General features: G+C 34.1%; 1 protein-coding gene across 1 annotated transcript; it reads left to right on the top strand.

Annotated features, from left to right (window-relative positions):
* The first annotated feature begins 1,167 nt into the window (after positions 1 to 1,167).
* On the top strand, positions 1,168 to 2,617 carry LOC129950728 (uncharacterized). The gene is made up of 4 exons (XM_056062651.1): positions 1,168 to 1,260; positions 1,329 to 1,396; positions 1,458 to 1,766; positions 2,505 to 2,617. Exons 1-4 carry the CDS (start codon positions 1,196 to 1,198, stop codon positions 2,615 to 2,617), a joined length of 555 nt encoding a protein of 184 aa, XP_055918626.1. The 5' UTR covers positions 1,168 to 1,195.
* The last annotated feature ends 9,242 nt before the right edge of the window (positions 2,618 to 11,859 follow it).

The raw sequence follows: 11,859 nt of genomic DNA, 5'->3' as shown, positions 1-11,859 counted from the left end.
ACTAGGCTAGTTTTATGAATTTTTGTCCAGCTTTAAGATAGGTTTAAGAATGAATTAATAAAAATGAATTAAAAAAAAAAAAAAAGTGCGTTGGACTGTCATGCAAGGGGTCTTGGGTTCAATCCCTGCCTGTGCCACCTTAATTTAAAAAAAATTAATTTTCGCGGGTACTGCCTCTTGCGAGGAATTGAGAAATCCTTCAAGAGTAATTCTTGTCATGAAAAAGTGCTTTCTCAATCTTCGGATTCGGCCTTAAATTGTAGGTCCCTTCCATTCCTGACAACAGTACTCGCACACATCAATGGTTGAGATTTGTAAGTCACTAGGCCCTGGTTCACAACGGACTGTTGCGCCACCCCATTTGATTTTTTAATGGGTAATCTTATGCTTCATTTACTATTTCATGGTCCAAAGTGACAATTTGTGTTATTGTCCTTTTTTTCGGCGTCTGCCTTTTAATAAATAATATTAATTTTAATAGAACCTATGTAAACAAAATTAATGTAGGTAAACAAAAAAGATCTCGATATTTTTAGAATTTTATCATATAATATAGCAGGACTTTCAAATAAGTGTATTTTTAATGATTTTTTGTCTATGTTCCTAGTTTTTAAATAATTTGTCTGTATGAAACTTATTTAATGGATTGAAATATCGTCAAATATGTTAACAAATTTAATAATTTCGGCTCACCGCCTGCAATAATGGCACAACTCAAAAAAATTGAAATTTGAACTGTGAACGCCATTATGGTTAAAATTTAACGCCTTACATTTCTGTAAAATCGGCACATTGATACTTCCTCTCAATTCCAAAAGATGGAGATAGTGCCATCAAACTTTCAAAGCTTTTGTGCTTTTTCTTTATATCAATATCAATACTGGCACTTCTCTCAATATTCTCTTGATCGTGAGTGTGTTCGCGTCTCCTTCTTAAAGCAAATTTGGCACACTACAATTGTGCCAGGATCGAGGTAAGTAAATTGTTTAGTTTTTAAAGCAATAATGGCATTTATCGAGTTGTGCCACTATAACGCCGCTTATGGTAACGAATTCAATATTTACATCTGGAAAGAACGGCACATTTTGATTTGTGCCACTATTGCATCAAAGTGCATTATGAAAACATTATGATTATAATTATTTGTGCCATTTTTTTCTTAGAATACTACGGTAAAATTAATTTAAGACGCAAGATGAATAAACAAAATTTGAAACCAAACTCCCGGGGGGAATATTTGCTCTCATTGGTAGGAATAAAGTAAGTTTATTTTTATAATGAACCTAATAATATCAAAAAATATTGCTAATCACTTCTTTTTTAAAAAGATTGCAAAAAGATATGGACAGCAATGGAACAAAAGCATCGTCCCAAATACCTTCATTAATTGCCGAAGGTAGGTTAATCAAAATAATGTTTTCTTTCTCTAGATTGTTTCTTTATTATTTTTATATTAGCTGACCTACAATTTGATGAAGAAGCTCCAACTACAAGTGGAGTGCAAGCTTCATCTGCTTTTGTGCAAAATGATTCCGAAGATAGCTGTTCTTCATCTTCCGTTGATTTTTCCTCGTATGACTCTCAGAAGGATCCTGAATACTGTACGAGCCAAACTTCAGAAAGTGATGGCGGCGAGAAATCGCTGAGCGTGAGCAGCAGCAACTTACCGGTGATGGAAAGCCCCAAAGCTAAAGAGAAAACAAGGAAAAGGAGAGCAAACCCAGATAATTGGAAAAGGAATCAAACTAAAAAACTAAGGAACACAGGTATGAAATATAAAAGTGCAAAGGGTAAATTGGTAGAAGAAAGAAAGATGAAACAACCATGCTATGAAAACTGCAAGTATAAATGTATATTTAAATTTTCGAAAGCAGAGAGACTCCATTATTTCCATTATTATTAAGTTGGTACTTTAAAAATTATTTTTAAGTTTATAAGAATAAGAAATTAATTTTTAATTGGCTGAATAAAGAACCATTATTAAGAACTAAGACGTGATTAAAATTAAATTTAGATCTAATACCCTTTTAAAGAAGAGACTGTTAAACAAACTACGTATTTTGAAAATACACTCAAAATTAATTTTAAGTTTATAAGAAAGAAATTTATTTAACTTTTTATTTTTAAGTTTATATGAATAAGAAATGAATTTTGTATTGGCTCAATAAAAAACATTATTTGGAGAGCTAACGTGATTTAGTTTTTTCGACTTTTTCAATTATTACATCAAGTTTTTGGTAAATAGTTGAGGAATTTTGTAATATGCCGTTATTCTTTGAAATGGCACTTGTAGGCTTTCGATATACTCTGCTTAATGCAATAATGACACTTTTCCAAAATAGGGCGGTTGCCGCCCACTTTTTAATCTCGGATAAATGTTATTATGAAGGTAATGATTCTAACGTCAAAATAGCAAATCCGTATCAGGATAGCTTAATTTATAAGAACAGAAATCTTAATTGATAAAAGGCATTACATATTTTAAATCTCTTATATCTCAAAAGTGAAAAAAATGAGTGGTGCCATTTTTGCAGGCGGTGAGCGATATCAGCTACGAGAACAAACTCAAGAGGAAGAGCTAGTGGTGGGTGTATTTTTGGGTACAAAAAAGACCTGAAAGGCATAAATTGTGAATGTAAACAGAATGAAGTTGGATTGGAGCATTTGTAGGCAAATCTAGCGTATAATTACAGCATTTGTCAACTGTAATCACTGGCACACTGACTTCGAAAATATCAAGGATTTCCTAACGTGTGGTGAAGTAGAAAATATATTGGTGGTGGGAGACCTAAACGCAAGAATAGGGATTGAAGAAATGGTTGAGAATGCAAGACATTCAAAAGGCACAAGAGGAGGTCAATTGCTCGAACTTTGCAACACCTTCGGCTTTCGTGTAATGAACTGTGTAAGTGATGGTGATAAATTGGGTGGATTTACATTTGTTGAAAAATAAGGAAGTTTGGTCATTGACTACAGTTTGGAAGGTGGTGACTGGAGAACAGTTGTTAAAAATCTGAAAATAGAAAAGAAACCGTTTTCTGACCAGATGCATCTTTGTATATCCTCTACTAACGGGGAAGAAAAAAATGAAACCAATGTACAAATGCAACTGATTTCCAAAGTACGCTAGTCAAACGAATCTGCATCCAACTATAGAACACGTTTAGATGTACTTCTGATGATAGAACAATTCGACGCAAGTCTGAACAAAATTGAAAAAAGCATTAAAGGGGCATACCATATACCGAATAACAGTCAAGGAAAAACTGAATATGGAGAACATTGGTTTGACAAGGAATGCATCCAGGCGAGAAGCCTTTCTTACGCTTGGCTGATCGCATATCGGAAGTATAATACAAACTTTTCAAAGGACCGTTAAATGGAGCATAATCAGAATTATAAACTTCTCTGCCGAAAAAAGACTATTCGGAAGCCCAAGCCCATCAGCTGGCAAAGTGTAGCAAGTCGTCTGTGTTTTGGAACCTGGCCCGAAAACTTAATGGAACAAAATATACTATTAGCCCGGGTCTTAATTCAAATAGATTGCAAACATATTTCGAAAAATCGTTAAAACCAATTGCGCCAAATAGGTTTCAGATTCAGTATGCCAAACCTGGCTTCAAAAATAATATTTTAGATGCACCAATTTCAAGGGAAGAAGTGTTTATATCGATGAACAATCAAAAAGATGGAAAGGCTGCGGGCACAGGTGGTATACCCGCAGAATTTTACAGATATGGTACAGATACTATTGTTGTATCTCTAACAACCTAACCAGATCTTAGAGGGAGGATCCATCCCAAACCAGTTTAGCGATGCCTTGATTTTCCCAATCCACAAAAAGGGAAGCACTGAAGTTCCGGAAAACTACAGAGGAATCTCGTTTTATAAGATATTTACTTCGATTTTGTTCAGCCGTATGAATGGATACACTCTAATAATCTGCTCAGTGAGTTCCAAGCTGACTTCAGATCGAGATACTTCACCGTCGATCACATTTTTGTACTCTGCTCGATTGCTGACTCGTTTCTACCAAGAAATAAGAATCTATGTGCATTCTTCGTTGATTTCAAAGCTGCTTTTGGCACCGTGGATCACAATGCCCTATTTTACAATTTTTACCAGTTAGGAATGGCGCTTTAGTTCGGTAAAGTGTTGGAAAATATAAACAAGACTTCCAAGCATCAGAATGGAATGGCCAATGCTTATCAGAGTGGTTCCAAAAAAAATCAGGAGTTAGACAGGGCTATGCACTCAGTCCAAGCTTGTTTGCACTCTTCATTGATGATATCGTCAAAGCATTACCAGTAGGAATCGAGTACGCAGGCGTTAACTTCAAAGCTCTTCTTCGCTGACGACATTGTCCTACTCGCGTATACACCGCAGTCCCTTCATCTAATGATAAATAAGCTTGCTGAATATTGTAAAAGGTGGAACCTACTGGTAAATTTAAGTAAATCCAAAGTGATGGTTTTTAAGCATGGCGGATGAAGATCGAATGCAAGTGAGCAATGGCACTATAATGGTAAAAAAAGTAGAGTTGGTGAATGAATACAAATATCTAGGAGTCTGCTTTACTAAGAACTTATGGAAAAACGTCTTACTGACAAACCTGTTAACGCGAAAACAGCTATAAACGCAGCATGGAAGAAATGTTTTAATAATAAAGAAATAACGCATTCCATTCCGGAATCTGTGATGTTTTATGCGGTGCAAGCTTGGGGAGGTCGGAAATATGAGCAAGTGAAAAAACTGCTTAGATTTTGCATTAAACGGACTTTCCACCTACCTTCAAGTACACCAAACTACGTGATCATGTTGGAATCAGGTCTATCGCCTTCGTTTATAAAAACACCCAAGCTGTAGATCGATTACATCCTCAAAGCTCTGGATATGCCAAGTTATCGTCTCCCAAAAAAAGTAGTTCTTCAAACAATCCAATCCCGAAGTGGATGGTTTAAAGACTGGTTAGAAAAGCATTGGGACACATTTTGAGAAAAATCAATTTGACAGTTTTTTAATAAAAAAATTAAATACCTAAACAAAAAATTACTAAAAGTTCGTTAAAATTGATGTTCGATTCAAATATCTTTCCAAAAATTTGAGATATAAGCTTCAAGTTAATTTTATTTTATAAAAAATATTATTTTCAACATTCAGTAATTTTTTGAGAAAAATCGAATTGACAGTTTTCTTACAAAAAAATAAAATCTACAAAAACTAAAACGCAAAATTGGTAAAAATTGATGTTCGGTTCTCGATGTTTCGTAAATAATAGAAAACATTGACTTCAAATTAATCTCCTTTATCCAATTTGTATTAGTTTATATAAGAAATAAAAATTTTAAAGAAATGCTACTAAAATTGGTAAAAATTCGTTAACGACTAAAAGTCTCGTTAACAAAAATAGATTTTGAAATCAAACTCTTTTATCATACGTCAAATTAAAATATTGTAAGTAAAAAGTTTTGTTCTTCTCAAATTATTGGTGAAAATATGTAAAATGAATTTTAATCAATTCAAATTGATTTTAACGAAACACTAGCTCGGCTAGAAAAAGAGTTTCAGCTGAAGTTCTGGGGACGAGTGGAATGGGCTCACGACATGAACCAACAAGAACTACAAGCTCGCTTGGCTTTAACTGTCCTCTTTGTTCACTTTAAACGGTCCGAACAATTCACTAAGGAGAAGTTAATTGTGTAGAAAATATATCATAGAATCAACAACAAAAAAAAACTGTTACAATAAAAATTCATTTTATTTAAAACATTTTCTTCTTCTTTCACAACAAATTCCGTTGGCCAAATGTGCCTTCATAATCGCCATGTATTGTGGCCGTCCAAGTAGCTTTCTTCCTTTCAGAACTCGCCTGGTTTGCCAATGCACTGTGCATCTTCTTGATGTTGGTAGGTTGTTCATCAAGCTGCGACAGCCCTCTGTTGTGGTTTCATTCACTGGAACAACGATTCCTACATTGTGGAATGTTTTGGCGCAAATTTTCCTAGCCCTCTGCGACTTAGCCTCCACCAGAAATTTTCTTTCATACTTATTCTCCTCCACAAATGAACTTATCGCCTTTCTCATATCTCCCAAATCCTTGTGATTGAACGAAGTTACCGAAAAGTCTTTCTCTAGGTAGTAAGCGAAAGCGTCCTCGTCCTTAAGTTCGTCACGCCAGTAGCCATAGTGAATTCCGGTTCCTCGCTTAACAAAGAGCGTTTGAAACTCTGGAGGATCATAAAAGAAACTCAAGTGCCGCAAATAGTCACCGGGGCTTTTATTCTCGACGTTGGCAAATTATCCCGCAATTTTTTTCTGTTGCAACGCAGCTCCCCCAAAGTTTCCCTTTTTTTTGTTTTTTTTTTTCTTTCATATTCTGTAAATAAAAAACAAAAAGCAATAATTCTTATTTTGTAAGGAAATTGTATAAATAATATAACATACCACGACCAAATTTATTTCAAAATGAAATATTTGTCTTGACAGCAGCCATCAGCTGTTTTGTTTACATTAATTTGAGTGCTGAATGTTTCGAAAGGTTTGTTTGTTTAGTTCAACTTTGAATTGCTACCAGTTTTCGAGAGGTTTTATATAAAACTTGTGGTTTACCAAAAATGTATGGGGAAACTTGAGTTTTCGATTTAGGTTTTCATGAAAATATCGGTTTTCGCGTTTTTGGTTTGGTGTGAAAAGGTTCGTGAGATATTTAGGGTTACAAAAATTTCAACCTTAAAATTTGAGGATTTTGAAATTAAAAAAGTATGGAAACCAAATTTGTTCTGAAAGTTTTTGTCAAAACTAAATAAAGCTTTCATTTTAAATCGAGTTTTGTTAATTAAGAAAATCATAGGAAAAACTGTGCATATTTCTTTTTTGTAACTTTTAAATAAGTTATTGAACTTTGTCTCTCGAAGCATCCTAAGACGTAAAGATCTATACGGGCTCAAAAAGAACGAATGGGATCCCGGCATTAAGTGGTTAAACAAACGTTTCGATACGAACATACAAAAAACTGAAAATTCTTGAAGTGCAAACATTCTCCTAAGGATTTTTCTTTGCCGTCGATCTTATATGATCAAATCAAAAAAAAAAACTGTTACAACAAAAATGATTGCTTCTGTTGACAAAATGTGCCTTCAGGATCGCCATATATTGTGGACGTCCAAACAACTTAAAGGCGGGGTTGAGAAGATTCTGAATGATTTCGTGTAGGTCCTAATGGCCGGAGCAGAAAAGGTCGTTTCTTAGTTCCAGATTCGTACCAAAATCACACTCATCCAAAGCGATCACTGAAGCTGTCATAATGGGCTGCAATTCCTCCTTGACTATCTCTTTGGCTTCTTCCTTTGAGGACTCGCCTGGTTTGTTAAATGCACTGAGGAGCTTCTTGATGTTGGCAAGCTATTCATCAATTTGCGATAGCCCACTGTTGTGGTTTTATTCACTGGAACAACGGTTCCTACATTGTGGAATGTTTTGGCGCAAATTTTCCTAGCCCTCTGCGACTTAGCCTCCACCAGAAATTTTCTGTCATACTTATTCTCCTCTACAAATGAACTTATCGCCTTTCTCATATCTCCCAAATCCTTGTGATTGAAGGTAGTTACCGGAATATCTTTCTCCGAAAGCGAAAGCGTCGAACATATTTGTGGCGATGAGTTGGAAGACACATCCTTTGGAAACGTCATTACGAACTATGAGCAAGTCTTCCTCGTCCTTGGGCTCGTCACGCCAGTAGCCATAGTTAATTCCGGTTCCTCGCTTAACAAAGAGCGTTTAAGACTCGAGAGGATCATAAAAGAACCGCCAGTGCCGCAAATAGTCACCGGGGCTTTTATTCTCGACGTTGAAAATGTTCCATATTCGGTAAATAAAAAACAAAAAACAATAATTCTTATTTTGTAAGGAAATTGTATAAATAATATAATTTACCACGACCAAATTTATTTCAAAATTAAATATTTGTTTTGACAGCAGCCATAAGCTGTTTTGTTAACATTAATTTGAGCGCTGAATGTTTAGAAAGGTTTGTTTGTTTAGTTCAACTTTGAATTGCAACTAGTTTTCGAGAGGTTTTATATAAAACTTGTGGTTTACGAAAGCTTATGGTTTACCAAAAATTTATGGGAAAACTTGAGTTTTCGATGTAGGTTTTCGGCGAAAACTGATATTTTCGCGAAAATCGGGTTTTTGGGTTTGGTGTGAGAAGCCTATAAGATTGAATTCAAGTCGCTAGCATTATTGGTTCGTGAGATATTGAGGGTTAACCACAAAATTCAACCTTAACATTATTTGAGGGTTTTAAAATTAAAAAAGTATGAAAACCACATTTGCTCTGTAAGTTTTTGTCAAAACTAAATAAAGCTTTAATGTTAAATCGAGTTTTGTTAATTAAGAAAATTATAGGAAAAACTGTGCTTATTGGTGCATATTTCTTTTTTGTAACTTTTAAATAAGGTATTGAACTTTGTGTTCACTACAAACTCTAACATTTATAAAAAATCATTATCCTACTGACTTTAAAGTATCTAAACTAACAATGTGACCTTAAAAAAATTAAAGTTTCTAATTTTTAATATCACTGTTGCAAATTATCATGGATGTAGTAGATACTCATTCAAGTTGTATGTAGTCCCTACTCTTACCTACGTAATTGATTGTAATAAATTAATAAAACCGACACAAAAGTAGGTAACATTTGTTTGTGCAATCAAAAAGTCGTTTGAATGAAACCGCGGTGCGTCTTCGTCGTCGGTCGTCGTCACGGTTGTCGTCGGACGGTCGGCGCCTGTGAAAATTGTTCATGCGTCTTGTGCCTTTTATGTTCTACTATTTATTTATGTTATGTAGGTACATATATGTAAACTTTAAAATGGCGAAAAACAACAATTATTATGATTGTTAAAATGTTGACTAGAACTTACAAAAAAAAAACCTGGATGGATAATGAACAAGTAGGTGAAGATATACAACACCCTAACATACAGTTTACTCGCTCCAATGGTGTTATCATAAAGCCTCCTCTGCCCTCACCTTACCTCTCCTCTTCAACCATGCCGCTGATGTGGTTTATATGAGATGCAATAAATGTATTATTTGTCAATAATATAACATCTTTATAATCTGCTATAAAAAACTCTAGGAGACATTCGCAAAATATAGAGCTAACAAAATTATCAAGGTGCATTTTTATTTCACATTTTTATTTCATAATAAGTTTGTTTATTATAGGAATCAGAAAGGTTTGCAAATTTTCACAGAAAACAAAAATATAATTATATCCACTCATTTTACCTAAAAATAAATTAACACACAAAAAATACTTAATATGATTAAAGTGAAGAATATTCGTACACAAAATGGTATTAACTTCCCATAGGAAGTTATTGTAATCGACCCGATTTGTCAAATTGAAAATGTTGACATTTCTCGACGTTTCAAGGCTCCTAGAATCGAAATAAAAGGGCGCATTCACAAAGGTAGTGGCTAGGCAACGTAGTCAAAATTCAACTACGTAGCTTTCAAAACTCGTAGCTTTGTGAATGCAAAATTGCACTGCAAAGCTAGTCAAAATTTGTGTTTAACTTTGAATACTTTTTTTTTTTAAATTCAATAAAACAAAATAGAAGATATAATATGATTGATTTATATTTGTATTAAAATTTTTAAAGATTCATTTAATTTTGAATTCTTGTGTCCTTACCGAACAGCTGATTGTGAAACGTCAAAACCAGCGTGCACTAAAGCAGCGGTTCCCACAAATTTTATTGAAGTATAAAGAGTAAAATACAAACGATAAAATAAACAAAAATTAAAATTTCCACAAAAAAAGTTTGAAATTTGTTTTTTTTTACGTTTATATTTTGTAATTGAAGTGTGAACTAACCATAATTCAAAAAAAAAAAGCTAACAAAAATGAAACAATAGAATCCACTTTCCCAAGAAAGCTGTGAGCCGTCCACTCCAATCGAGATTTTTTAAATTAGTGTGTAAAGATATGGGCAGTCAGTACGAATCGCTTCTTCTTCATACTGAAATCCGATTGATTCCAGAGGGAAAGCTTTATCCAGGTTATTCCAACTTCGTAAGGAGTTGAATGTGTTCCAACTGGAAAAAAATATGTCATTAACTGCAAATCTCTTCGATGTGTTGCATGATGAGCAATGCATTACGAAATTAGCTTGTCTTGCAGACATTTTTGAGAAAATCAACGAAACTGCTACAAATTTGCAGGGAAAATCTATAACAGTATTTTTTGCGAGAGACAAACTGGCGGCTTTGAAAAGAAAAATTAATTTCTGGCTATCGTGTGTACAAGAGAATAATGTTGAATGTTTTCCAGTTTTACATGAATTTTTGCAAGAAATGTGATTGCTCTCAATTTGGTTAGTCTAGAAAGATCCATGCTAGATTACTTTCCTTCCAGATACAAATACTGACATCGAGTGGGTACAAAATACATTTCTAATGAAAACCACCAAGCCTATGACACTGAGTATACAGGAATATGAATATCTGATAGATCTGCAGAGCCAAATTTGTATTTGATTCAGTATCATTACTCGAATTTTGGTTTGCTGTTAAGAATGAATACCCTGAACCCAAAATTTATTAAATTTGATACCTTTTGTTACAACCTACCGCTGTGAAGCAGGCTTTTCGGCGTATACTTACACAAAAACTAAATACAGATCGAGACTGGACGCTGCCCCAGATATGCGAATACAACTTTCGGACAAAGAAGTTAATTTTTAAAAAATTATAAATAAAACAATGAAACAGATTCATTCTTCACACTAAATAAAAAAATTGATTTTGAAATGTGTTGTTTTTCATTTTTAGCTATTGTCAGGAATTGGGATTCCGAAATATATTTGGGCATTGTTTAGGGTTCCACAGCTTAAAAAGTTTGGGAACCGCTGCACTAAAGGCCTAACTAAAATAGGGATACTAATAGAAATACTGCATAGCCATAATGCAATTTTGCCTACGTATCTAAATGTCAGATTTTATTTATGCGGCGAGCGACTGGGATCGCTCTTGCTTAAGTTTGCTTAAGTTAACGAAACTGAGAAAAATTGAACGAAACGGAGCTAGACTCCATTATGTTCACTCGTATTGAGATTCTTTGTATTCGCACGTTTACTTATGCGCACATAATGCTAGCTTATGCCTATTATAGTTGGGCCTTTAACTTTGTAGCCAAATTTTTTACACTACGTCGGAGGGGAAATTTCAACTACTTTTGTAGTTAGACTTAGCCAATCAGAATCCCTTGACTACGTAGCCACTAGCTTTGTGAATGGGACCAAACATTTTTAGAGAGATGTCTGTGCGTGCGTGTGCACGACGACGTTCGTGCGTCCGTTCGCAAATTTCAAATAAATTTTGTTATATAATTAATAATGCAGAAAGATTCAGAAAGGGTTTTCAAGAAAATCGAGTGTGAGGTTTTTTTACCAAAAATATCAAAAATATCCCACGAACCAATAACGCTAGAGAGTTTAATTAAATTGTATATTATACAGACATGGACATTAAAATAAGCATAGACACAGTTGCTAAGAGTAAAACCAAATTAAAACAACAACATGCATTTGAAGAAGTTCTAACCATTATCAAAAAAAAATTTGACTTTCTTATCCAAAATGGCTTTTATTTTTTTGCTTGTTGATTGTTTGGAGATGAACCGTTCCTTAGGTAAGACTGTGTTTTTGCTGGACATTACGATAGAAACACAGACCTTAATATTTAACTAGTATCAAAAATATTCGATAGTTTTTTTTTAACTTCCCATAGGAAGTTATTGCAATTCAAATTGAACATTTTAAAAATTTCTCGACGCTTCAAGGTCCCTAG

This window comes from Eupeodes corollae, chromosome 3 (genome assembly GCF_945859685.1).
Source record: "Eupeodes corollae chromosome 3, idEupCoro1.1, whole genome shotgun sequence".
NCBI lineage: Eukaryota > Metazoa > Arthropoda > Insecta > Diptera > Syrphidae > Eupeodes > Eupeodes corollae.
This window is presented reverse-complemented; position numbering and strand designations above follow the sequence as displayed.

Excerpts from the sequence above, each read along its gene's own strand:
- LOC129950728 (XM_056062651.1), top strand. The coding sequence starts at position 1,196 with ATGAATAAACAAAATTTGAAACCAAACTCCCGGGGGGAATATTTGCTC. Across the intron at positions 1,261-1,328 it reads CTCTCATTGGTAGGAATAAA|ATTGCAAAAAGATATGGACA; the intron begins GTAAGTTTATTT and ends TTTTTTAAAAAG. Across the intron at positions 1,767-2,504 it reads TAAAAAACTAAGGAACACAG|TGAAAAAAATGAGTGGTGCC; the intron begins GTATGAAATATA and ends ATATCTCAAAAG.